This window comes from Notechis scutatus, chromosome 1 (genome assembly GCF_049901735.1).
Source record: "Notechis scutatus isolate UNSWTSFEM ecotype Mainland chromosome 1, rNotScu1.2, whole genome shotgun sequence".
NCBI classification, from domain to species: domain Eukaryota; kingdom Metazoa; phylum Chordata; class Lepidosauria; order Squamata; family Elapidae; genus Notechis; species Notechis scutatus.
The window spans coordinates 104,098,198-104,126,013 of record NC_142009.1 but is presented as its reverse complement, the minus strand read 5'-3'; the positions used below and the strand labels follow the sequence as shown (position 1 = coordinate 104,126,013).

The window sequence follows — 27,816 nt, the reverse complement described above, 5'->3', positions numbered from 1 at the left end:
TAGTCCAAATACAGGAATTATGAATAAAATAACTTTCCCAAGAATCGGAAGGAACATTTAAATAATTGTTTTTCCCTCAAATAATCATAAAAATTTGAAAGTATGAATTGTTTGTGCCCCACCCCCCAATAACAGTACTTTAAATGATGTTCTGCATTGAATGGACATGATAGGAGATTTGAAGTGTTGGAATAGAGAAGTTGTAAACTGAAAAACAGTTATTGGTGTTCATTCTCATTTAGGAAAAGGAAAGCTTTCTTATGTTTGTGTCTTTGTGATGAATTTGCTATGCATTGAGTGATGCCTGGAAGATTTAGTATTTATCTGCTAGAATTTCCAGGAACAACTGAGAAAAGTCATTATGCATATTTATCACATGATCCAGTTCATTAGACAAATAGATCAGGGAGAATAAGCTATCCTCCTGGAAGACTCTTCAGAGTTCCTACACAAACTGTTTACTGGCGCACAGTCTTCCTTGGTCAGAGAACAATGTATTCTTTCGTAGTGAAATGAATGAGGCAGGAAGTTCATTCTCTCGTTTTCTCATTCAGGATCACTGAGAGGAAATACTCAAAGAAAGATGTCTTACAAGGAAGCTATTGAGAGTTGACATTCTGGTGGTATAAATCAGTAAGCTAGCTAAGAAACAAAAGCCCTAAATACTTATCTTCCCCATCTACAGCCCATTTTACTTCACAGCCAGCAAATTTGAAAAAAAGCAATCTTCAACATTTAAACCAGTGTTTTTCATCTTGGCAACGTTAAGCTATGTAAACTTCAATTCCCAAAATTCCCCAGCATCCTGACAGAATTTGCATTGCACTCCCGGGTCAGGCTGGGATGGACTTTGCCTATGAAAAAAAAAAGAAAAGCCAACAGCAGATGCTGAGTCATGGTGTGCTAGAAAGCTACTTTGTAAAAAAAAATAAAAAAAAAAAGCTCCTGGATTTTAGTTGTCCCAAAAAAGAAAAAAGCAGTTCCAGAGCCATGGCATCTCACAAAACTTATTTTGCAAAAAGTTCCTGAAGCATAGTGGAAATGCACGATCTTACTTACTTACCTTACTTAGGCTTGGAACTAGGAGGGGTCCAGCCTGGAATGGCTTGGATATGAGTAGGTACTCAACTCAAAGAGCTGCAGTTCCCAGTTAATCATGACTACCCACCCAGGGCTGCAGTCATGTGACATCTTGCTTTACCACTGCAATAGAAATTCTGCTCCCATTGTGGTCATTAGTCAACAACTATATGTTATTGCAGCAGTTTGTAGCTGACATTTGTACCAGCTCAGTTTGATGTAAAAACATTTCTTATATAGTACTGCTGCATGCTGACTTTAGTCACATTATGTACATTTTAAGCAGGAAATTACAGGCAGGTCACATGGTTTTGGTGACCAATAGCACTGAAGTTGTAGCTTTGGGGGGGTAGCTTTGTCAGCCCTCCTGGGTAAACGTGAGAAACATGACTAGATGAACTACATCTATTTTATTGTAAGGCTACATGTACAAAATCCTGCAAGTGTGAAGATACAAACTTCCCACTGCCATTTTTAAGTGTCTAATCAATGAGGGTGGGTCCTTCCTAACTTTATTTCTCTGATTGTTGAGTGACTGGATTCCTCCCTCTCTTGTCTGATTTTCCATTACTGGCATGCTCACATGTGCATGCATACACACACACACACACACACAGAGTCTCTCTTAGCAGCATTCCCCAAATGAATCTGGTAACAGCACGATACTGAAAACCACAATTGTCATAAGCTCCCCTTGTAAGGAAAAAATGATAGACTGAAGCTGTGTGGTAAATATTTTTATCATCCCAAAGCATTTTTTTCCCCCAAGCAGCTTACCGTAGATAAGAGTACAAAAAAATGAAACCATGTAAACAAGAACATCAGCATGACTTGAGATGTGTCATGCAGCACTGCTGCAATTTGACCTGGGGAAGAACATAACAGAATTCTAGAGAACATAGCGTGACTTGCATGGAGGATTCTTGGCCATGTTTCTTTTTTCTGAAATGATGTTCTAGTCACAGCTGTGTTGAAGTGTTATTTGAAAATGTAAGGATCAAACAGCTGTGATTGTGGCACAGTGGAAAATAGATCAAGATGACATGCTGATTATCATAGAGCAACTAAAGGGAAAACAGCAACATATGGAATTAGATCTTGGCTAAACACAATCCTATATGTATTGTTTGCTTGAATTTAAATCATTTGTATTAATCTATTTAAATTAGGAACATAAAATCTGCGTTTTACTGAGTCAAGCCATTGGTATAGTCCCTACTTATTTGATAACTGTATTCATATAATACCTATGGTAAACTTAACCATGGGGCTTTCAGGGGAAAATATTTTTCTTCACTATGTTCACATTTTTTTCTTTTCTATTACCTATTCTCTTTTTCTTTTCTGGACCTTTTCCTTTTCCTTATATTTTCCTTATTTTCTTTTCTACTATCAGAAATAAATTTAAAAAGATAACCTTAACCACAATATACTCAATTAGCCCAATTTCCTGTGTTTACATAGCTTGTTGAACTATAAACAAACAGCATGGACTGAGTTCATAGGCTAAAATGTGTGATTAATGTGTGGCTCAATGTTTAAGCCAGCTAGCTAAAACTTTCTTTGGTTTCAGAAAGAAACCTTCTCAACTTTTGTTAGGGAAGCTAGGGTTGAACTAGGACTCTAATTGCTGTTTTTGTATACATGGTAACTGGTAGTTAACTGAATTATGATTACTAATAGTTTAGTTAACAGTTTAGTTTGCCACACTGATAATATACTGAATGATAAACTACAGTACATTGGCTGAGGTTGGACAGCATTGAATCCAAACTAGTAACATTTAATTTGTTCTGTAAACCCAGCTTCTCTATCCCAAGCGTGTGTTTTATCACTGAGTGTTAAGATCCAAAATTTTTACACAAGTTAAAACCACAACCTTGGAAACAACAAAAGGCACTGAATTATTAGTTCTAATTTATTGTAAGTGTTTTTGAGTAAACACCAGTTGAAAAAAAAAGTATGGTAATGCACATGCTTTGTGCAATTTTTAGATCTACAAGATCTGGTCTTCAAGAATCCAAGTATCACTAGAATAATAGCAGATAAGACATATTAATACAGGTCAGAACTGTTACTGCAAAGAGTGTCTGTGGAGATTCTCAATCATCCAGGTCATGGTTGTCCCAAACATGCTTATCAAAGGCAATTGGACTTTCTTGGGTTTTTTCCTTGAAAGTTTAATTTTTTAATCCAAGAAACTTCTTCAGTTGTCGCCTAATGGTGGGGAATGGAAGGATTTATATCCCTTCTAAAGATGCTAAGAATGACTGCTAAGGAATATTAATCCTTCCATTCCCCACCATTCAGCCAGAACTGAAGAAGCTTCTTGGATGAGAAGCGAAATGTTTTCAAGAAAAAACCCAAGAAAATCCAGTTGACTTTGGTAAGCATCTTTGGGTTACTGCAAGGAGTTTTAATAGTGGCCACAAAGCACTTTGGAACCAGAGAAAAGATTTGTTAAACACAGGCACATGATAGGAACATTTTACTTCTCTGTTTCAGGTCAAGGGAACCTTTTAAAACACATACGCTCTCATTACAGTATCAGTATATCTGGCCTTAAATATTGTGGAATTGCTCCTCTCGCTTCCTTAGAAATCATACCTTTCAGCATTCAAGGCAAAAGTCTCATTCTGTTGCAATTTGGACCTTGTAATAACATCAGAACAATTGGATGAAAAGCACTAGCCTTTGTCATGCTTTCAAGAACGATCATTCAACATAATGACCAGAATCTACTGTATATAGCTTCTTCTGCAAATCTGTCTACTGCATTTATTTCAGTCTGCGAAAGGTTATATTTATATCTGAAAGTAAACAAAATTGTTTTTTCTGCGATAAGGCGACTATAAGTGGTTAATTTTCGGCTTGTTGCGATACAGCTTTGCTTCTTTTAAAACCCAGGTATTCAGTTGAGCTTCATTAATGTGGACATGTGATAAATTACAGTAATTATCTTTCTCCTTCAACAATCTGCCTCTTTTCTGTTGCACAGCTACGAATTGTTTCTCCCTTTGAACTTTGCTGCAGTTAGAATTAGCAGTCATTGGGGTTTCTGCCCTGCTAACACAAGATAAGAGAGGCTGGGTTTTTAACAAGAGTCCTTTTAAATTAAGTAGCTTTTGGACTAAGCACCTTTGTTTATCTCATTTCACACGTAGTAATAGGTCTTGCCTTTCTCATTTAAATTGTGTTAAGCAAAGCCTAAAGATGGAATAACTGGAGTGTTTTTCTTTTTTAACTAGTACATGCTTTTCTCCTGGGCTTACCATTATTCTAGGGATATTTTTTTTTGCAGAACCACAAAGGAAGGAGATTGCATAACATTAATCCTTTTCCCCACCACCACCACCATCACCCCTGCCTTGTGCTACCCTGCTACTGACTCTGAGAGTGAAAAATATCTGTTTTGGCCCTACAATATTAGAAATGAGCATTCGTTGGTTCAGTACCTCGGCAGTTCTGAGATGAATACTGTAAAGTCTAAGTATCTTTCCAAAAGTTTACTCTCCTCTCCATCTTAAGGTGAAATATAAAGGTTCAGAGACATGTTGTGAACACCCTTCCTTGATGTACAATTATGAACATTTGTGCACTGTAGAATTTGAACCAGTTTTTTTTTTTTTTAACTTTGCAGTTTCCAATTATCGTAAGTAAGCTCTGCAGTGTTCTTTAGGAACTTACAATAATTGTCAAAATGATGAGAACAGTAGTAATTGAGAGAAAAGGGCTGGGTGTGGTGAGTGTTCCCAACACTGGGGGAATAGACCTCCCAGAAGCTCATTAGAGATGCTGTACACTTCAAGAAGAGAAGTGTAGCCTGCTGGGATTTCATATACAATGCATCAATATACAAAGTCATCAATAAATCAGATTTTTGGACACAACAGTTGTAAGAACAGACCTAGAACTAACTCAGTCTGTTGTAAAGGTATGTAAAAGGTACGTGGTAGTACCTTTTATACAGGCATGGCCAAATGTATCATTAAATATAAGGAAACAGGCAGAAAGACATTGGATCTCGTAATCTTAGCTGGCATATAACCTTTCTGAAAGCAGCAAGGCACCTATTTCATTTTATTTTCAACGGAATTGGCTTTGCAGAATTCCTGATAAGCCTTTCTTATGTTACTGGTACTTTATAGTCTAACTGACAAATCCTATGAATTGATGTCCTTACATTCTGGGTATTCCTCAGATTGGTGCCTTCTGCTTGGTGGAAGGTATAATCTAACATATGAGATGAATACTGGCCAGGTTAGGGAAACGTAAAACAAATCACAAACAAATAGAGAGGCTTAGTCCCAAATAATGGTACTTTTGAGTGAGGAGATAGAAATAACAGTGTTCTGACTGAGTGACAAGAAGAGACAGTAGGCACCACTAGGCACCTGTGAGAGAGTTGTAAGTTCTGCTGCTGAATGACTAGGAGGTCCTAGCAGGTACTGATAATACACCACTGTATTGGATGTGTTAGTGCTGATGGCTACCTTAATTCTTCCAAAAATCTACTGAAGTTTCTTGCTGCCTACCTGTTCTTCCAAACAACAGCTTGAATCAAGCCTCTTGCTGTTCTCCATGTCACCTTAGCAGATATTCCCTAGCTCATTCATAGTTTGCTATTGTTGACAAAGAGATGTTAAATCACTATTATAAGCAGTAGTATCTGTGATCAGGGAGAACCTGTGGTAGGTATTCATTTTGAGAACAGCCATATGGGAAATGTAGTACATGGCCTTGCTCTAAGACAGAGCAAGAGAAAAAATATTCTTAATTATGTTGTGGATTATCTGCAAACTGTTTAAAAAGATACGCCAATTGCCTAACTAAATGGCATCCTTGAAGATCATGACTATGTTTACCAACAATAAAAACATTAAACTCTCATGTTTTTCTTACCACAAAAATGACAGTCCATATGAAACGTAATTCATTTATCGTGTACATGAAACAGCATTGGAATATTGTTTTACAATATATGTTCATCTGTCTGACAACAAAATGAGCTGTGAGCCAACAAGAGTATCCTATTTTTTTAACTGTACATATTCAACCTCATTCTAGTATTTGCTTGCTTTGCTGCAGACTTGAAATGTTGCTCAGGACAGAAGAAAAGCAACATGCGTGAAATACATTTTTTCCATTTGCAGATTGTTGAAATGCACTAATGTGCCTAATCAGCCTCAGAAAGAGACATTCAGAAGGAAAGGGCACCCCAAGACAAATTCTATTTGTGGTTGGAAGGGGAGAAGGTGCACATGCCGTTCATCACTCAGAAGAGCTAGGAAAACTCTGGCCACCAGCCAAGAGAATCATACCACATTTAGTCCATGTGTGCTTCAGATGTGGGCTCCTAATGGAACAACCTGGAGAGTGGGCAGAGGTCCTATTGGAGGCGCGATATACTCCTCTTCTCTCAGCAACCGCAACAGAATGTTCTTTTTATTCCGAGGCCAATGGTAGATGTGAGTATTCTGAAGCCAGGTAGGTACGTGTTCCTGTGGAGAAGGAAAAGTCAAAAAGAGAGAGAAGAATATGGATAGGAAAGAAGAAAGAAAAAGCAATACATAGTCCCTCCTGATTCTTGATAGCAGCTTTTGAAGCATACTCATCATTAGAGTTACAGACTCCACATCTGAAATGAATTCCTCGGTCTTCCTCATATGTTTTTGCCAACAAACTAAGCAATTAGTTAAGATGTACGTTTCTTTTTTAAACAATTTCAGAAATTCCTTGTGAAATCATTTGTATGAAGCATTTTTCCAGCATATTTATTGCTTCTTACATCATTCAGCTTTATTATCCTACAAATCTGCATTCCATAGTTATAATGTTGAGGTATAGTAGAGTCATATAGCTTCCCTATAGCTCTGATAGCAAAGCTTCAGGAGGATCTTGACTAACCTACACGAGATTGTGGTAGTTAGTTTTCCTATGCTGATTAAGGAGAATTGAGAAACAATGGTTCCTACATTTTCTTGTATGTGATATTATAAGGGGAGTAGGAGGGCTTATTTTGTTTTTTTCCTAATGTACAGATTTTTAGATACAACAGCCTATTTGAATATGATTATGAGTTCATGCTAAGTTATAACCAAACAAGGATTCATGTTGTAACAAAGGAGAAGTCACAAAGGAAGAATGCAACATCTAGAATCCCTCCCCCCTAAAAAAAAAAAAGCTTTTAAAAATGTTCAAAGTGAAAGAGAAAATAATCAGTATATCAGCTGCTCAAGAAGGTAACAAAATGTTAGCATGTAACAAAGAAAAGGCAAAACTAGTTAATTCCCATTTTGGCCATTTTAAAATCAATATGGGAGTAAGTATTTCACTAAGCAGTTGTGAAGAGCAGAATCAAGGGGCATGTTTGTTTTCAACAATGTTTCTATATCTCCAGGGTCAGATGAATATCATCCTAGGATACTGAAAGATTTGCTGATGGTCTAATAGACTGTTTATAAAATGTTGAGAAATTTGAGATAATGGGTAAAGTATCAAATGAATAGAGAAAAATGTTTGAACATAATGCTGAAATTACAGAAGTCAACATGGATTTGTTAACTAATTTCCAAATCACTTGAACTAAAAGTTTACTTCATTGTGCATTAGTCAGACCCACCAGGGCAAAAGGTCCTGGGCATCGGACTTTTAATCTGGATTCTTTTTAGATTAACTAGGAGGGATTCAGAAATACCAATGAAGTAGCCCAGGAAACTAGAAATGTAATCTGAACAAAAGTTATCACAAAGAAGAAGGCCAAGACATGTTCATTACCATCACAGACAGCAAGACAAGTAATAATTTAAAATTATAAGAATGCAAGAGTAGTTCACAGAAGAATTAATTACCTAGAAGATTATTGTCTCTGCATTGCTAGATGGATATTGGATAGCTACATGTCACCAATGCTTTAAATTTGAATTATTTCCAATTCTGTAGTTCTACAAAATGAGATTCTGGCCTATACAGTTTGAGAACATAGTTAGTGTGTAAGAATCTGCATATTCTGCAGAACAGATTTGGGGTACAGATTGAGAGTAGAGGTATAGTTTTAGAAAATAGCTTATATCCAGTAGAAATCATGGAAAATATAGATCTGAGCTTAGTTCATTCTTTTATCACATAAAACTATCTAACAAAATTTATTTTAGCCACATGATGTTCTTCAAGCTGAATGAGAAAGATTTAAGGAGGTAAAAATGGACGATTCAAGTGATTTAGTTATTGTTGGATTATGCCTGTCCCATTTTATCTCTAGATAAAACAGAAAAGGTACTAAAAATAGAATCCTTTTATTATTTAAAAGTATTTTGTCCATTAATAAGATTGATATAAATTATATTTCTGTTTTAAGAGTATTGTGAAACATTTCTCTAAATTGTTACATCAAATGCCAACAGGATGTTTACTTCACATTCCCAAATGTTTGTTTTTAAATATGATATATCTAATTTAAATTTTCATCAAGCACCAACATGGAATTATTCTGCCTTTGTCTATTACCTTTTTTGCATTGGGAAAGAGCACAGGAATGAATCTAAAGTTCATGCTTCCTTGCTGTATAAATTCAATTTGCATCTGAAAAAAATACAAAAGAATAAAAATTTGTCAATATCTATTTCAGATATATGTATTTTGATTTCTAATGTTTTATGTACAATGGCCTTCAGCTATAAACAGACTCATGTCTCTACAGGAGCACACTGACACAATCAGACAGATTTCTTTATGTTTTTCTTTGATTATGCATATAAATCGATGGTCAAAGTAGATTGTGATCCAATGTTAGATACAATATATAACTGCCCTGATCTGAGCAACACTGGTTTTCATTCTAGATTTTTTGGAAGTAGGGGAGCCTGGTGTACCAATAAAGGGGAATATTTATAGCTTAGGGTTGAAAGGAGGGAGCCTTGGTGCTTTCTGAGCTTAGTTGTTTTCTTGCAGATGTTCCACTACCCAAACTAGGTAATATCAGTGCACTGATGATATTACCTAGTTTGGGTAGTGGAACATCTGCAAGAAAACAACTAAGCTCAGAAAGCACCAAGGAGCCTAGGTGTTAATTGCCCTCCTTATCATTGAGCAACAGATAAGCATGTGCAAGACACATATGCTGTTCTGTGAGGCCTGTTGCTATGTATTTTTGTTGGAAGGCCCTTGCCTTGTATTTATACACCTGTTGAATGCTACTACAGAATATGCAACAAAGATGTGTTTGTGCTTTCAAAAGAAATAAAATGTGTATACTGTATATGTTTTACCATGAAAGTTTCATGTAACAGATGGACAATTGAAAGCAGAATTTTGCCCAGATCCTTTTTCAATATGACACAGGAACTAAATTTGATAGATCAATGGAAGAGAATAAATTTGGGGGGAAAAGAATTCACGTTCTACTCTAACCCACACAAATCGTGGTCTAGATTAGACATGGTATGGATGAACGCAGAACTAGGAAACCAACTAGATTCGATAGAGATTATGACAAATGTATGTGCTGATCATAACCCATTAAAAATAACTTGGAAAGGAAGGAAAAGGAAGAGTAGAAGGTGGATACTTAATCCCCAAATTTTAAAAGAGAAAGATTTTGTAGAGAAAATTAAGAAAGAAATGGAACTTTTTTTTTAAGGAAAATACAGTGGAGCAAACATTATTACAGAATTTATGGGATACAGCAAGAGCAGTCTTGAGGGGGCTGGTAACAGCATATACAGCGAAAAGGAATAAGGAAAGATGGCAAAATCAGAATAAATTACAGGAGGAGATTAAAGACCTAGAAAGTAGATTACAAAAAAAAAAAAACACAAGATGAAAAATTGAGGAGAGAGATGATTCTTACTAGGCATAAATTGAACTTTATAAATCAGGAAGAGAGAGTTAAAGAGGTGAAAAGGCAAAACAGAATTTTTTCGAACATGCAAATAAACTAGGGAGGTGGTTAGCCCATAAATTAAGATTAGAAAGAGAAAGAACGATGATACAAGAATTGGAGGAGGAGGATGGAAAATTAGAATATCGAATGACTGAGAAAAAGAAAATAGTACAAAAATATTTTGAACAACTATATAGGGAGGATGGAATAAACCCTGAGAATATAGAACAATATTTGAAAAGGAAAGGTCTCCCAGAAATTAGAGAGGAACAGAAAGAGATATTAAATAAAGAAATAACAGTGATGGAATTGAAAAGGGCGGTTGAAAGGCAGAAAGATAATAAGACGCCAGGGCCGGATGGTCTTCCAGTAGAATTGTATAAATGTATTTATGAATGTCTTGAACCAGTGATGTTAGATGTGTACAATGAGGTATTAGACTTTGCTAAATTACCCGATTCATGGAGAGAAGTGAATATCTCACTAATTCCTAAAGAAAATTTAGATCACAGATTAAAAATTATAGACCAATCTCACTCCTGAACGCAGACTATAAAATATTCGCAACAATAATGTCAGAAAGACTAAAAATGATATTACATGAACTTATTCATATTGACCAGAACGGTTTTCTACCTTCTAGACAGATAAGGAACAATATAAGGATAGTATTAAACGTATTAAAATACTATGAGGCCCACCCGGGAAAGCAGGCAGCATTGATTTTCTTGGATGCTCAGAAGGCTTTCGACAACCTCAGCTGGCAGGTCTTGATCCAACAGGTCGAAAATATGGGATTTAGATCTAAATTTAATCAAATGATTGGCACAATTTATTTGAACCAAAAAGCTAGGGTAATTATAAATGGGGAGATTACTGAAAACTTTAAGATTATGAAAGGTGTTAGGCAGGGATGTCCAATGTTGCCTCTGCTTTTTATCTTGACCATCGAAGTGCTTTTAAATCAGATTAGACAAAGAAAGGAGATAACTGGACTGAAGAGCAAAAAAGAAGAATATAAAGTACAGGCGTTTGCAGACGACTTAGTGTTTTTTTGTGGAAAATCCAATGGAGTCAGGGACCTATCTAATCCAAGAATTAGAAGAATATGGGGCGGTAGCAGGATTAAAAATTAATAAAGATAAAACAAAAGTAATAACCAAAAACTTGATAGAAAGTCAAAAAAAAAATTGGAAAGGAAATTGGGACTACAAAATGTCAAAAAACGTAAATATCTAGGAATTTGGTTAACAGGAAGATGCTCTTCCATAAAAGAGGATAATTATATGAAATTACTTTCACAGATAAAGAAAGATCTGGCCAATTGGGGAAAATTACAACAATCACTATTAGGCCGAATAGCGGCCATAAAAATGAACATACTACTGAAACTATTATACTATTTTCAAACAATACCTATAAAATTGGATAAGAAATTTTTTCAGGAATTAGATAGGACGGTAATGAAATTTATATAGATGGGGAAAAAAGCACGAATAAAATTGAAAATGTTACAAGATAGTAGAAGCAGAGGCGGCCTTGGACTCCCAAAACGGGAAACATATTATCAAGCAGCAATTTTACTATGGGTTAAGGAGTGGATAAACTTAAAAAATAAAAGAATTTTGGTGATAGAAGGTCATGACCTCCAAGTTGGGTGGCATGCCTTTCTATGGGATAAAAAGAATAAGATCCACTCCTATTTCCATAGACATTTGATAAGGGACTCACTTTTACAAACATGGGAGAAAATAAAAAAAAGCATTATTTGAAAAGACCAAACTGGATCTCACCTATGGAAGCTATATTATATCCAAATAAAAGGGACACTTAAAAAAATGATTAGATATAAAGAATTGTTAGATGAACAGGGGGAATTAAAAACACTAGATAAACTGAAAGAACAAGGGATAATCTGTTGCAGTTCATTCAATCTGATCAGAGGAAACCCTAGAGAGAATCCTCACACGTGTTATCAAGCTGAGTCGCTGTGGCGATGGAGAAGCTGTAGGAGACAAAGATCAAATGCGCAGAGAAAGAGAACACAGTAGCTCAGGGGTGGATATGCAAGTGTAGCTAGAAACATTCCACAAAATACAATTCTGTTTGTATTTTTGTCTGCCATCAGTGGTCTCCAGTTGTGTGTGTGTGTGTAGCAGTTCATTGTGTTACACATGTTCAGTGCAGGCATAAGATATGTTCATATCATAGTCATCTGTGGCAAGGCACAATGATGTCAAGATGCAAATGTCATCACTTGCCTTCCTTGCTCCCAATGGGTAGCCATAGATCACACGGCAGAGATTTGAACAAAGTATGACAGGATTTCAATAGGTTGCAAAGCCACACATAAATTCAACTGCATTTACAGAACATGGAGTTGCTGTGCCCTAAGAAGCACCGTAAAAAGGCAAAGTTTTAAATACGAACAAAGCAGGGCTTAACCACAGTACAAACGCCAATTATTTGGCAGAAGAAGAAGCTGAAGACTTCTTTTTGAAATGGCAAGCACGTGTCCTCACTCACCATCCTGTGGATGTACTTAGTATGTAAACCATGTTCATCTTTGTCCAGCTGGGATTCAGCCCCTTCAACATCCTGTTTGTATTTTGGACTGATTGCTATGATTATCATTACTGTCCTCTGTCAGAAAGAGAAACACTTCTATGAAATCATAAAATGCAGTACAGTTGGGCAAAAACAGCTGGGAAATCTGCCAGCTGGGGTTTTACGTGATCCGATGTTCCCTGGAAGCATAAGGCAAGCCAGTTCCTTTTGGCAGTGAAATGGTATAGTATACATTGCAATTCCTCATACCAGATTTCCCGGATCTCCCATGAAGCACAGTTTAATTTAACAGGGAGATAAAATATTTTTCAGCATTGGCCGTGCTGAATCACAAAACTCACCAACTCAGCCTATTGGACATAATTCTGCATACTGTACAAACCACACACACACACACACACACGCACACACACACACACGAGAATGCATATTTATAATGTTGATTCTCACAGCTTGGAATAGCTAAGAAGCTGTGGAAGAAATTAAACACCTCTTATTTTCAAGAGAAGCCACAACATTTAAAACTTATTTTTAGGAGGTAGATTTAAAAACAAACAAGCCATAATCACAAAGATTCTCATTTCATAAAGGAGAATTCATACACTGTACTAATTCACACTGATTCATATACACTGTATTAATTCACACTATGGCTTTAAAAAAAAAAGATTTTGTATCCTATCTGAAACCAGAAGGAACACCACAATTTATAGCAGGACTAGTGGACAACCTTTTCTGCTTGGTAGAGTATGCTCTAAGGGACATGGTGGCTCAATGGCTAAGATGCTGAGCTTGTCGATCAGAAAGGTCGGCAATTTGGCGATTCGAATCCCTAGCACAGCGTAATGGAGTGAGCTCCCATTACTTGTCCCAGCTTCTGCTAACCTAGCAGTTTGAAAGCATGTAAAAATGCAAGTAGAAAAATAGGGACCATTTTGGTGGGAAGGTAACAGCGTTAGGTGCGCCTTCGGTGTTTAGTCATGACGGCCACATGACCACGGATACGTCTTCGGACAGCGCTGGCTCTTCGGCTTTGTAACAGATGAGCACCGCCCCCTAGAGCCTGAAACAACTAGCACCTATGTGCGAGGGGAACCTTTACTTTTACCTAGAGTATGCTCTTATTATATTATCATCTTCAGTTGGCTGAGGGGTAGAAGAGACAGTAATGCAATAAGGGGATGAAGCCAAAATTATCAGTTTGTTCTTTGGGGAGTATATGTGTCACTTTTGTAGGTATATGAAGCTTATTGGAAGTGTAGCACATGCTTCCTTTAGTTTATCACTGAACACTGGCAGGATATTGATTTGGAGGACTTACCAGTCACTATGGCATGCACATAGTTGGGGCATAGGTACAAAGCTTTGGAAACTGCCTTTTATCTACAGTTCATTATTTCCTTATCTAGTCTTACATGAGTACTAAGCCAACATATGCAAACTTATATGTCCAGCAGGCTGTTTCTTGCAGAACCTAGGTTCACATAATGAATTAAGCAAAAATTTAATCTTATTTTGTAAACTGAACCCCAATTTCCCGGGTTTACACGACATACCCATATATAAAACTATGAGTTAGTTTAGTTCAATATGTAAATCAAGTTCTCTTGGCAACTCACTGCTGCTCATATGTTTCTTTGAATCCAATCCAAAATATACAGCATAGCTAATTGATGTGCTTGATGTTTTTGTTCTCTCTCTCTCTCTCTCTCTCACACACACACACACACACACACACATTCCTGTACATAACACAGACAAGATGAATAGCTCATTACTCAGAGAAAGATTCCTCAAAATGATCAGCAAAGGAATGTTGCTGATAAAAAGAGAGCCAGGCTTTCTCTTCTCAGTTGCATCCATTTTAAATTTGACGAAAGGGGAGGGAGACAGAGCAGGAAAAATATTAATAATTAAGCCACGTGCAGAGGAGAGAAAAGATTCCTATTTTAGTTCACTGTGTCTAAGGAAGCAACCTTAGGTATACCATGCAGGAAAAAAGTACAAGGTTTACATTTTATCTTTACTTACATCACTTAGATAACGTTCCATCCACTTGATAATATCAATTCCTCGGACGGTGTCTTCAAATATGTCAATCTGTTAAAAAGTGAAAATACTAATATGATTTTTTTAGTTCTGACTGCTCTCTTTAACCTTAATTCAACATTGGCATCCTTTCCAAATAGTTTGATTTTAAAAGCTTTCAATGCAAATATACCTAGACCAACAATACTGTCCATTAAAAAAAAAAAATCACTACTATGTTTAGTACAGCTTGGTAAAAATGTTACAGTTCATTTCACAGTGGAGAAATTGGCTAAATTAACTAGATGAATCCTGGAAAAAACAACCCACTTGTATGATAAGGCCTTGCCTGCTTTGCACCTGTGCCATCCCCATGGTGACCTCACCTGCCCCAAAGGTTACACTCGCATGTCATAAGCAATGATTTACAAACCACAGTGCTCAAATTCATACAACACATTTTGCCAAAATGATGAGTGTTGTGTTAAAATACTGCATACTGTTTCGACCCAACCAGGATCTTTCTGAGTCTCAGCAAATGGATCTCCTTTGGTCATGGACAGAAAAGGAAGCTCTTGTTAAGAGTAAGCCAAATTTCTTGCGTCCATGGATTGCAAAATGCCAGGCCAACTTCCGCCATTACACATCATGAATTATACAATATTTAATGTATGTTATAAACTATACAATATTTAGGTAGGCAGGCACATTCAAAACAAACACTACCACTTTGAATTTAGAGCTGCCTCTGTTCAGATATTCTCACATTTTTTCTTGGTGAATATTGTGAACCCAGAATAAAGTACTTACTGCAGTCTGAAATCCATTTACAAATAAAAAGTTCACAAATTTCATAACCTCCACAGCTGCGTCCACGGAATAGGTTATAAACACTTTACCTAGTATAGAGAAGTATAATTATCAATAAATAAAACAGGTGTGCTTTGAAACAAAGTAGTTATGAATTCCAAAGAATTCACAAAGGCAGCCTACTATGAGTAGCTGCAAGATGATATGCTGCAGAACAGGTGGCAGGTGTGGCCAAGAGGCCTTTTAAACAAGTACCAGAACATCTAGTGCATAAATTTTATCCTTCCTGGACCAGGAGATTCTCCAAACAGCTGGTAATGCCTTGGCCACCTCACAAGTGGACTATTGCAATGCATTCTACACAGGGTTGACCTTGAAGACTACTTAGAACAGGGATCGCCAACCTTTTGGATTTCAGGGACCACCAAACGGATACTTTTAAATCCCGCGGACCGCTAATATGAATTTTGACTGACAGTGGCTTGCTGACGTTGGCGGGAAAGTCGGTCCCATATTCCAGAGCTGCAGTAGTCACAAGACTGGCCCTTTGGTCATCCCGGAGCAGCTGCTCCTCTACCCGGGTGCACCGGCCTGACATGGACTGGAGGAGCTGTTCCGGGATGACCAAAGGCCAGTCTTGTGACTACTGCAGCTCTGGAATATGGGACCGATATTCCCGCCAACGTCAGCAAGCCACCCCCGGGGCGGATTTCCCTCCCCCAGCGTTGGTCTTACCTTCCAGTTCCAGCTCGCATGGCTCTACTCAAGGTAAGGTTTGCGCTTAGCTGAAGGGTGGGGGCCAGCGGGTGGGCAAGCCATGTGGGTGGTGCAGCCTTGTGTTCCTGCGCAGCCTGGATTAATTGGTTTGGGGGGAACATTTCTCTGCGGACCACCAAGATTTTCTCATGGACCACCAGTGGTCCCCGGACCACTGGTTGGTGACCACTGACTTAGAAGGTGCAGCTAGCCCAGCATGCAGTGGTGCAGACAGCCATGGGCAGACTGCATTATGCCATTGTGACCCATGAGTTTTATGGCTTACCCATTGGCTTCTGGGTGCAATTCATGGTGCTGGTTAATCTCTCAGAACTGATGATGTTCAGGAAGTATTAAAACCTAGCTGTTCTGCCAAGTTTGGGGGAAGGTTGATGGTTGACCCTATTGCATGATGGAGGGGAGTGTTTATACCAGGGGTGGGCAAACTACGGCCCGCGGGCCACATCCGGCCCGTTGGTCTTTTTAATCTGGCCCGCCGAAGATTGGTACAGAATTAAGGTTTGATGTGAATGATTGAATGATTGCATTCATTTGATTTTGACTTGTAATGTCAGGCATTTCGACACCCGGTTGCGGCCCGTCTGTCAAATTTTAAAAGTCAATGAGGCCCCCGAGCCAAAAAGTTTGCCCACCCCTGGTTTATACGTTTGTCCTCTTGCAGTTTATTGTTTGCTTTTTGTACTGTTCTTGATTTTTAACTGTAGGCTGCCAAAATCATCACAAATCAGGTGCCACTAAATTGTATATATGCAAGTATAAACAGACAACTACAAGGTGACACACCTAGTCTCAACAGGGACCTTTGGATTTTAGTCATCAGGCAAGTCTGCAAGAGCAGAGTTCCCCAACCTTTCTGGCTTTGTGGACCGGTGGGGGTGGGGAGAGAATGGCTCCAACTGAGTGGGGGGCAAGCTGCTCACTACTCACCCACCAATTCCGGAGCCCAGTTCCAAATGGCTCAAGGCCCAGTAGTGGGCCGTGGCCTAGGGGTTCAGGACCTCTGTGTAAGAGTAAAGACATCCCTAAAATTCAAACCTCAAATTGTTTACAGCTGTAGAAGTCAAAACAAAACCTGTGGTGATGAAATTAATCCAGGCAAATGCAGACGAAATATTGACCTCTTTCCTCAGCAGATACAAGGCACTGTGCACACTAAACTACAAGAAACATTGTTAAAGCTTCCACTTTCACACTTATCTGATAACCAATGAGCCTGAACCTTAGCAAGTGAAGGATCAGAACTTGCCACTGACCAATACAACTTACCTTTTAAGGAGTTTGTTTTTTTGTCCACAAGTATCCATACTGGCTGTATAGATAAGCCCAAAATTTAATGACTATTCAGTGTATTGAATACATTTGCCAACTATAGGTAGTCATTGATTTACAACAGTTCATTTATTGACCATTCAAAGTTACGACGGCATTAAAAACAATGACTTACGATTGTTTTTCACACTTACGACCATTGCTTTATCTCCATGGTCATGTGATCAAAATTCAGATACATGGCAACTGATTCATTTCAACAAGATAAAATCTTCAAACTTTTTGTTTTCCTTCAGCTTTTTAAAACTTTGTCCCTGCTTGTGTTTTTAATCCTGTTCTTTGAGTGTTTTTCTTTTCATTTTGCAAACTTAAAGAGACACTCAGACTTAATAGGCTAGCTATATAAATAAGATTTATAAGAATGTCTTTCACATTTTTTGCTAATATAACTCTAGAAATCCCTCAATCAGCAGAAGAACTCAATAATGCAAAAACGGCATGTGATACATGTTAGGGAGGTGATGATCTTTACTTATTATATACAAAACTAACAAACAAGAAACAGCAGAAGCTTACGTAGCTCTTCAGGCAAGTTGCTGGTCCTTAGTGTCCCTCTGGCTGCAGAGTTATTCAAGGGTCTTGGGATAGGCCCAGGGGTGGACATGCTGTCAGACTGAGCCATGGAATTGAAAGGAAATCTCTCTACGCCCTCATGGGCACCGTATATTTTGAATGGTGTGTTATTCTCAAGGATCTGCTTCTGAAACTGGTCACTAAGAAGAGGGGAAAAAAAACCCACTGTAAATTCTGAAAATGGTCAAAGCTCATGACTCTGAATGCATGTTTGGTGTTCTTTCTTAATAATAAAAGTATAAAGATTCTCTGTGTTCAGAGAAAGCTGGGGGAAACTGCATTTATAGGCCAGGAGATTAAAGACCTCACCCAAAAGCTTCTTTTGTTTTAAAATGCAAAAAAATAATAATGAACTAAGCTTTCTCCTCTTTGCTGAAACAGAATTGGGGCAGACTTGATTTAAACCAGTCTGCCACCATTTGTAATTGGGGCCTGACAGGACTGAAGATACTCAATGACAGTGCAATCCTGCAAGCAGAAGTCCTAATTAGTTCAATATAATTTGTTGCTCAACATAAAGATTGGAGGAACTCGTATCAATACTTCTTGAAATATATACTTTCTGTGTGCCAAATGTATCCAAGCTCTTGAAAAGACCATCAGGATTTTAAAAGAAGTCTGCCACTAGCATTTTTACTTTTTTTGATTTCAATTATTTCTTTTGTTCTGTTTATTATCTTAAAAATCAAAAGAAATCCTGAAGCATTTGACAGGAATCTTGAGATCTCCTCTTCCTGTGGGATAAAAACAGTTCTGTGATTTCGATCAATCCTGAAGACAGGGTGACTGTAGTTGCCAATCCTTTGTAAAGAGGGAATTGTAAATCAAAGGGGGATATCAAACCTCCATTAAGGCTTAGAGCAGGAAACACATGTATGTTAGTCACTATCTGCACTGCATGGAGAGTGCATTTCAAACAGACTTGGCCCCTTGGAGAAGCAGTAACATACAATACGTGGGCACGCAGACATACATCCTTACTATGCAAGATGAACAGTCTATGTGGAAGGACAATGTTTTCAATCTAATTCCAAATTGGCCTTCAAATTAGTTTCATGGGAGATGACAAGACGGTATGTGCAATCCTACATTACTAGAAACTCCACCCAATTTTAATTCCAAATCCTCCCACACACTGTTTGACTTATACCATAATTTAGTGAGTCTTCATAATTTAGTTACTAGATAGAATCTAGCTCTGGGTGAATAATCCAAAGAGGCAGGAGAAGAGAAAGCACTACATCTAGAAAACCTAGAAGCTAACAAGAAGACAGACATGAAATTACTGAACCTGGAACAGAAACAAAGTACTTAGGAATTATTTTGTTTCCCTGCCAGAAATCAGAGGCCTGTGAGAAGCAGTAGAGATTCATACCAACAAGGCAATTTAGCCGGGGAAGACCACTCAATTTGCCTCAGTGAAATTACAAGGAGGTTTTAAATTACGTTAGGCTTATGTACATTTTGTAGATGACCTCACAGCAATAAATTACTATGCTCTTGAGGTGAGAAGCTTAAGAGAAAGAGGAAAAAAAAGATTTGCAGTTTCACTCAGAACCTTTAGATCACAGGTGTCAAACTTGCAGCATTATGTTGCCCTCACATGATGTTACGCGGTGTTTTTCCCCCTTCGCGGAGCTAGGGTGGGCATGGCCTGCACATGATGCATCCGGCCCGTGGGCCACCAGTTTGACACACTAAGGTAATTTCTCCACTAATGATTTAACCGTGTCTTCAAAAATCATCCAATCAAAAGTTGTGTCAAAATAACAGCAATGACAGTCTTTATATCCGATCAATCATGGCCAAATGATGCTGTAAATCGCTAGCAATGAAATGGCCAAATCCACTTTTCTTCATTATTGTCAATTCATTTGTAATTTTGCCCATTTCTAGTGTTCTCTTTTACTAAGTCAGTGGCTCAGTAAATTTAAGCTTGTCTGAATCTGAAACAGCAATTCTTCATTCAATTTGGAACAAATATAGTGCTGATATTCTACCGGTTCGGCAGCCGGTAATGCCGATGAGCAACGGAAACTGAGCCGTTTCTCTCTGCCTCTCTGCTGTTGGGCCGACCCGCCCTGCCCGGGCTCCCATACTAAACTTTATGTCCTGCTTTTGAAGCGCAGTTGCTTTGTGCGGCATAGAAGATTGCCGCGCGGCAGCTGCTGAAGCGCCAGGGAGAGTGCAGGATTGCAGGTGAGTCAAAACACCACTCCGCCTGCAAACTGCGCATTTGGCATGCACTTGTGCGCAAAGTGTGTGCACGCGTGCAAAGCACACCCATCAAGCCATGCCCACCGAACTGGTGGTAAAAATTTTTGAAACGCATCACTGAACAAATAATGACTAAGTTAGGCAGTAGTTTTAAATTCTGGTTCACAGTAACTAGAAATAGAACCTATTTGTATATACTTAGGTACACACTCAGGTACCCCAATTATAGGAGCAAATGAGATGGCAGGTGAAATGGCAATATATGTGCTGATATTATCCAGGCAAAGATTAGCATACCGTTCATACACATACGATGCTAAAATAATCATCATTAGCTTTGCCTGCAAAAAATGAAATAAACTCCAAGGTTGGAAAAAAACTTACTGAAATCTCTGAAGTCCTTCGGAAGAGCTTTCCCCCCGAGGCAGCCTTTCTTCATTACACTTGGGTCCACGTGGACTAGAATAATGTGGGATTATTTGCTGAGCAGGGCGAGTGACTCTTACACAAGGGCCAGGAAGAGGAAGTTGCACTTGAGGTGAACGTGCAAAATGTTGATACGGGGTTTGTCCATCTAAGCATAACAGAAAAGAAAAATTCAGGCCATTGTATAAGTGAGACTCCTTTCCATGAAGGTAAATAGATGGTACAGGCAGTCCTTGACTTACAACAGTTCGTTCAGTGACCGTTTAAAGTTACAACAGCACTGAAAAAAAATGACTTATGACCATTTTTCACACATACGATTGTTGTGGCATCCCTATGGTCATGTGATCAAAATTCATATGCTTGGCAACTGGCTCATATTTATGACGCATCCTGGGGTCAAATGATCACCTTCTGCAACCTTCTGACAAGCAAAATCAACGTGAAAGCCAGATTCACTTAACAGCCATGTTACTAATGTAATAACTGCAGTGATTCACTTAACAAATGTGGTAAGGACGGATGCAAAAAGGGGCAACATTCCCTTAAAAAGATCTCACTTAGCAACAGAAATGTTGGGCTCATTTGTGGTCGTAAGTCAAAAATGAACGGGTATGATGGCATGATCAAATTGGATGCATTCCTTGCACCAAGACATGGTTTTATTTATTCACATTTTATTGAATAAACCCCATATGCAACTCGCTCAGGCTGCACATGGTTCAAAAGCCATTTGGAAGAAGTGATTGGGATTCCTGCAAGCACAGCATCCCTGTGCTATTCATTACATTAGGCATGGCATTGAATACAGTAATGTCACACATTAAGATTACTTTCTTAATTGTAGCTTACTGAATAATCTGGGTTGGCTGGAATCACTTGATTAAGGCTGCATAATGAATTCACACAATATATGAAACCAAACCCCATAAACTACAACGTTAGAGTTTAGTATGACACAAACCCTGCCAATAAGGACAATCATTTTACAAAAATACAGTAAATAGATGTCCTATCAGAGGAAACACCATTTATGACTAATGAGCTTACATGGATTCTGGCAGTACATATTCTGATTGTAGCATCTTGGACGCCACTGAGCTTGTGGTGGAATATAAAGATGGGGCATCTGTGGAAATAAAGGGTATGACTGAGAATCCATCTGGGGATATTCTCTGGACATCAGAGATTTTGGAAGGTCTTGTGGGTTCAGAACAGAAGTAAAGGACAAGGGAAGCTCAGGTTGTCCAATGCCCAGAGCATCCTGAGGCTGAGAATCATATCCTGCATCTTCTGTCCTTAGGTCTACTGGCACCCTATCATTGTGCTGCCAGTTGGGCTTTATGTTTTCCTGATTTTCACCAAACGAATGCTGGGATATTTCAGAGGAACTTCTTTGCAAATTACTAGAACTGTGCCCGATGTCAGGAGAATCAGCTGATGATTGAGACCTCAAGAGCTGGTTTGTTTTGTGTTGCGGCAAATGATTCCATTCTGAAAGGTCTGTTGAGTTGCTGGATGGGCCAGGAAACTGCCCACTTGTAGAATCATAGGTGTCTTGTGGAAGACTATGGCCATAAGTTTCTAGTATGCCATTATTATAATTGATATGATCAGGATGCTTATAGAATCCCAGTTGCCCATTCATCGGATGAGATGTTTGAGGTGGATAAGATCCCATAGGCATTAAGTTATTTATATCTTCTGCAGAAGGGTTCGGAGCCTCTTTCAGTGAATGTTCTGGAAATGGAGACCAGTCAATAGTTTCATCCACTTCAACTGGCATACTTCGACCCATTGTAGCGCCTAAAGTGGAGTGGGGGGGGGAATATACAGTATTAAAAAATTCTATTATTTACTCTAGATAAGAGTACTTTGTAATGAATTCAGATGTGCTCCTAGCAATAAAATGGGAACTCTGAGAAATGGAAGCAACACATCTAGAAGACAAGGTAAAGTTGGGATTGGCTGAATTGTATTACATAATTGGAAATCTTACGGAAATACTTTAAAGAGATGACTGACTTGGCCAACACCTGCCTAGATGCCTGAAAAAATTTAGATTGGCATAGTTAGAGCTTTGATTGCTCCCTTCACCACAGTTCTTTTTGCTTTCCACCCAATCCTTAGGGCCTAGTCGATCAGTGGAGGGAACTGAGCTGGCAAAATCTTCCCCAAAAGTTTGTGAGAAACTGACATTTTCTAATGCATTTGACATAATTCATCTGGTTCAAGACTAGACAACCATGTTCTGTTTTATCGGCAGTGGTTCAGTCTGAATAAAAGGCTTTGCAAAATGGCAGTACAAAACACTAACCTTGTAAGGATGTCATTCTGTAGGAAATCTATGGAAGTACCAAGTACAAATGGTAGCTAAGGAGGGGAAAAGGAGAAAATACAAATCACAGCAGAAATAAACAATCGTGATCATCATTCACAGAGCAGATAAGAAAAAGATTTATTTCCATAAATAATTTCTAATTCTAATTTCCACTCATTGAAATGGCTGAAAGAGGAAATATGGGATCCCATTTAATCAATGCTTGTTTTATGCCCTTATTGCTTTTGATTAATTGTATCATGCTCTGAGCATGCTCTGATGTAGCTTGTGTGATATTCAAATAAACAAGTAATCAACCAATTTTAAAACACTTTTCTTCACCTTAGAGTTCTTCAGATGTTTGGGAACCACAACAGGAAGAGGAAGGAATGTGGGGTATGTTCCCTGCCTTAACTTACCTATAAAGAAATAAAGACAAGGTAAGAATACTATACATAAGTTTCAGTCAACTCATTTTCAATCAACAGAATGATTTTGTATTTATGTCATGGAGACATTAAAAAAACATATTGAGTTGTTCTTTTGGTAGGCATGGACAGCAATATAGGGCATTGCAGGCCAAAGCAACTAGACACAGGGACAGATTGTTTCCTTTGTGCCATCACTCGACTGAACACCTAATTCTCACAGTGCTGTCTAATGTCTCAGTGTATTTACTCACGTAGTATGGCTGTATTATTATTTATCCTTATCTTTTTTAAACCCCCCCCCCCTTATTGGTATTATTATTATCATTATTCTGTTGCTTGCGTGCACATTGAGAGCTTCTGCACCGGAGACAAATTCTGTGTGTGTCTAATCACACTTTGTCAAATACAGTATTCAATTCAATTGTATCTAAACTTGGTGATGAATATTTTAGGCATACATCACAACAAGTTCCCAACTTCAAAATTGCACGTGCATTTTTTTGTATCAGAATCAATAAACCTCTATAGCAGAGGTATCAAACTTGATTTCATTGCAGGCTGCATCAGGGTTGTGTTTGATCTGGGGGGCAGGCAGGATGGGCATAGCTGGGATAGGTGTGGCCAGCTCAACATACTTATGCCAGAGGCACCTGTGGTGGCCAAGTGCTAAGGCAGGGCTTCCCTCAGACCCTCTCTCACTCTCATTATAATCTCCTTCCTTCCTTCCTTCCTTCCTTCCTTCCTTCCTTCCTTCCTTCCTTCCTTCCTTCCTTCCTTCCTTCCTTCCTTCCTTCCTTCCTTCCTTCCCTCCCTCTTCATTCTTTCTTCTTTCCTTCTTTTTCTTTGTCTTTCCTCTTTCCCTTTCTCCTTTCCCGTCTCTTCTTGGATGCTCAAATGCAAAAGGGGAAACATTTCTCCTTTTGTTTTTAGTTTGTTTTGCTAGCCCTCTGCCAGCAAAAATGGAGCTCAGGCCCCGTTTTCAGCGGTGACAGCTTCCTGCATCTCTCTGTCAGTGAAAATGGACCTGGGGGGGAAGAGGGGGCTCCATTTTCACTGGCAGAGCTGCAGGAGACCATCACGGCTGATAACAGGGCAGGTCCTTTGCTGCTTCCAGAGTGGCCCCAAGGACCAGATCTAAGCAACCCCTGGGCCGGATTCGGCCCGCAGGCCTTAAGTTTGACACCCCTGCTCAATAGTATCGGTATCATGAAAATCAATGAGCTACACATTTCGAGATGCTATGGAAGCTGCTACTTTCAGTCTTCTAAATATGAAAAAAAAAGCAACTGCACGATCCCTGATTTACACAGGACTGTATGCTGACTAGAGAATTCTGGGAATTGAAGTCCGCACATCTAAAGTTGCCAAGGTTGAGAAAGACTGCACTAGACCAACTAGTTCCTTTTCCCCACTCATTCCCACCAGACAGAAGGTGCCATTAGTGAGGGAAGGAAAATATCAGGCTTAGGTTTCTAATAAATGGAGTGTTAGTTTCTCCATTCTGACCTGTGCAGCTCTCTGGTCCAAAAATCAATGCATTTCATTTGAGGAAGCACATGTTCTTCATGGTTAATTTTCTTGCCAAGTTTGGAAGAATAACAATGAGCTCCAGGAGAGCTGACTTCAAGTATTTCTTCAAACCTTGCTCCAGTTGCATAAAGGGAAAAATTCAATAATGAACTGAAACAAATCCAAATTAATTTTTTAAAACTTTTTGCAGAAGAAAAACAGCTGAGAATGATTTTAAGACAGCAAGAGTTCTATACATTTTAATACCAGTCACTTCCACAATCCCAGAAAAAGACTTAAAATGTATTTAATTTTACAGAATAAGGGTCCCCCCTCAAGGAAACTTCATAAGAAATAAGCTGAATCAGAAAACTATTCTGAGCCTCTGAAGTATCAGGCTAAGACTCATCCTGATCTAAACAGTTTCAGCATTTTAAAAAATATAAAGGAAAAAAACAACAACTTTCTCTGTATCGTATTGCCACTTTCTCATTTCTACTCCTTTAGTCATAATTTAACTCCTACAAAATTAAACAGAAATGAAGAATACAATAGACAAACATCTATCAAGTCCACAGATATCTAGTGTTGAAATATAATCCAAAAAGTAGGGCTTACATCTATATGGACTGTAAAAGTGTCACATCTGAGCAAGGAAGCATTTTTTTTCTGTAGTATTTAAGAATACTTTTAATTTCATTTCTCCTTTCCTTGTCTAGAATTATCCAACTCAAGAATCTTTCTGTAGACAATCCTGAAGCCTCCCACAAACGGAGAGGCAGAAATCTCACCCCCCCCCTCTTACAAGCAAAAAGACCCAGCTGTGGAATCTATGCATCCTGCAACTGCCCTGTCAGTATGACTGAAGGCAGATGAAACTCCAGGGATGGAGGTGGGGTGGGGTGGAACTGTTTTCGTTTGGCTCAGATACCAGCACACAGCAGCATTTAAATGATTGCTGGATAATGAATCCAATCAGGCTGTCAAGTGGGAAAGGGGAGAGGAATCAAATAAGATAATTTGTTTGGATAATTTGCCCTGAACGAGTCCATATTAAGTTTTAATTCATATCCAATCATGGCCAGCATTTTGGAAGGAAGAAGTGAGAGAGAGAGAAAAAAAACAGAATCCCTTCTGCTCCAACTATTTGTGCATTTCTTAAGACAATTTGAACCTCATTGAAATCTCTGTACTTTCCCTTTTAAAGGCATGCGTCAGCCTGTGAAATCTCCAAAGAACAAGGCTGACTATAAACTCCCTCTGCTTTTGATTAAATCTTTTCTGACAGTAGAGAAGAAGAATGTGGAGTAACACATGGCAAGCTAGGTAGATTCCAGCTTCAAAGGCCATGCTGTTAGTTGAAAGAAACAGCTAGGAAATAGGAAACAGGGAGTGGGGGGTCCTGAGCATGTAACAGCACACTAGTTGAGAGAGAAATGCAATTTGGTTTACAGGCTTTTTCAACAAAAGCATTCTTCCTAAATTAGGATATGAAAAGAGGCCCACAGCCTAATGGACATTCCCTTTTCCCTAATTCTAATTTCAACTATTGTACTATCAATTTGGGATTTTTCACATAAGTAGATGATCATTCATTAAGAGAGAAGGAGTGGGATACAGAATTGCCTTAAAGTGGTGCCAACCACAGCATGACTGATGAGAAACAGTGCTGGAAAATTCATACTGAGGCACCACCACTAAGAAGGCCCTGCTCCTGATATCCATCAATATAGGGACTCCTCTATATTTAGAGACACATCTAATAGGGAGAGACCACTGAGGCTTAACTTCCTTTTTCATTTTAAGTGGTAAAAGAACGTACTAACAGAAAACCTGGCACACCTCACTAAAACAGGCAGTTCATTGTTTTCTGTTCCGTTAATATATGTAGGCATCCAGCATTGTCTTGGGAGTTGGATGATCTTAACAAATCCAACAAATAAATGAATCCTAACTGTGATATGTTTACATTGTCAAAATGTCACCAGCCTCTCAAGGAGGTATTTTGCAAGTTCATTTTTGAGTAATATTTTGGCAACAAACCAGAGAAGACACCTCTACGCGTATATCCTTAAGGAGGGTTATTTCGTACATTAAAAACAGCTTGACATATTGATCCCCTGGTACAAGAGAAGCAGGTTGGGGACAGAGCCTCCTAAAGAAAATCTATCCAGGGGCCACTAAGAGTTTGACCCTGGCTTACGGCTTAATGGCACATAATCAATCAAGCTTATACAGCTCTCGGCCAAGTCCTACAAGAGAATCTACAAGAGGCAAACCCGTTGTAGCTGGGCCTCCCAGCCATTTTTCGGTTGACAACACAGATTTATTGGCAACAGAATCCCCGACATCTGCGTTTTCAAAGTGCTCTCATGGCCTGAGATAATTCATGGCGGAGCCCAAGGTCTCACTGACTCCCAACTAGCCTGCTGCGGGAGTAAATCAGCAGCCAGGAAGGGAAACTTGGGCCCCAGCCGAGAAAAACAAGAGCAGCAGAGAAAACAGTGGGCCGACGGCGACAGCCAAACAGGTAAAGGAGGGGAGCTTTTAACAACTCACCTTTTAGACCCCAAAGGGGATCAGCAGGGCAGGGCAGACCACCCGGCCGCCTGGTCTCGTCCGTCCTCCTCTTCTCCCCCAGGTTGTCCCTTCCTGAGGTTTTCCTGGCTCCTTTTCTCCTCCTTTGCTCTGTCAGGTAAGTTGCCGAACAGGCTCCGCACCAGGAAGTAGATGTGTGTGTGTGTGTGTGTGTGTGTATGCAAATCGCGGGGGTGCGGGGAGGCAGAGTCGGACGCCTAGTTTTGAAAAAGTCAGAGAGCTGTCAGTCAGGGGAGAGGAAGTGCGCCTGATAACGCCCGAGGGAGGGA

General features: G+C 38.9%; 1 protein-coding gene across 4 annotated transcripts; it reads right to left on the bottom strand.

Moving 5' to 3' along the window:
• Positions 1-6,002: 6,002 nt before the first annotated feature.
• On the bottom strand, positions 6,003-27,646 carry TRAF3IP2 (TRAF3 interacting protein 2). 4 transcript variants are annotated; one of them, XM_026666689.2, is made up of 11 exons: positions 27,509-27,646; positions 24,947-25,120; positions 23,007-23,062; positions 21,740-22,495; positions 20,648-20,837; positions 17,990-18,186; positions 15,368-15,456; positions 14,561-14,629; positions 12,488-12,604; positions 8,587-8,661; positions 6,003-6,581 (listed from the first exon to the last, which is right to left on the bottom strand). In XM_026666689.2, exons 3-11 carry the CDS (start codon positions 23,020-23,022, stop codon positions 6,423-6,425), a joined length of 1,668 nt encoding a protein of 555 aa, XP_026522474.2. In that variant the 5' UTR covers positions 23,023-23,062; positions 24,947-25,120; positions 27,509-27,646; the 3' UTR covers positions 6,003-6,422. The 4 variants fall into 4 exon arrangements, with proteins under 4 accessions (XP_026522474.2, XP_026522476.2, XP_087829494.1 ...); XM_026666691.2 differs by lacking the exon at positions 24,947-25,120 and adding an exon at positions 23,352-23,428; XM_087973368.1 differs by having other exon boundaries at positions 24,947-25,081; positions 27,509-27,640.
• Positions 27,647-27,816: the final 170 nt, after the last annotated feature.

What these genes read in the sequence shown, in the direction of transcription:
- TRAF3IP2 (XM_026666689.2), bottom strand. An exon ending in TAAATGGATTTCAGACTGCA is followed by an intron (nt 14,630 to 15,367) that starts GTAAGTACTTTA and finishes ACTTTTTAACAG; the next exon opens with ATTGACATATTTGAAGACAC. An exon ending in TCTTTCCCAATGCAAAAAAG is followed by an intron (nt 6,582 to 8,586) that starts GTAATAGACAAA and finishes CCTTCTCCACAG; the next exon opens with GAACACGTACCTACCTGGCT.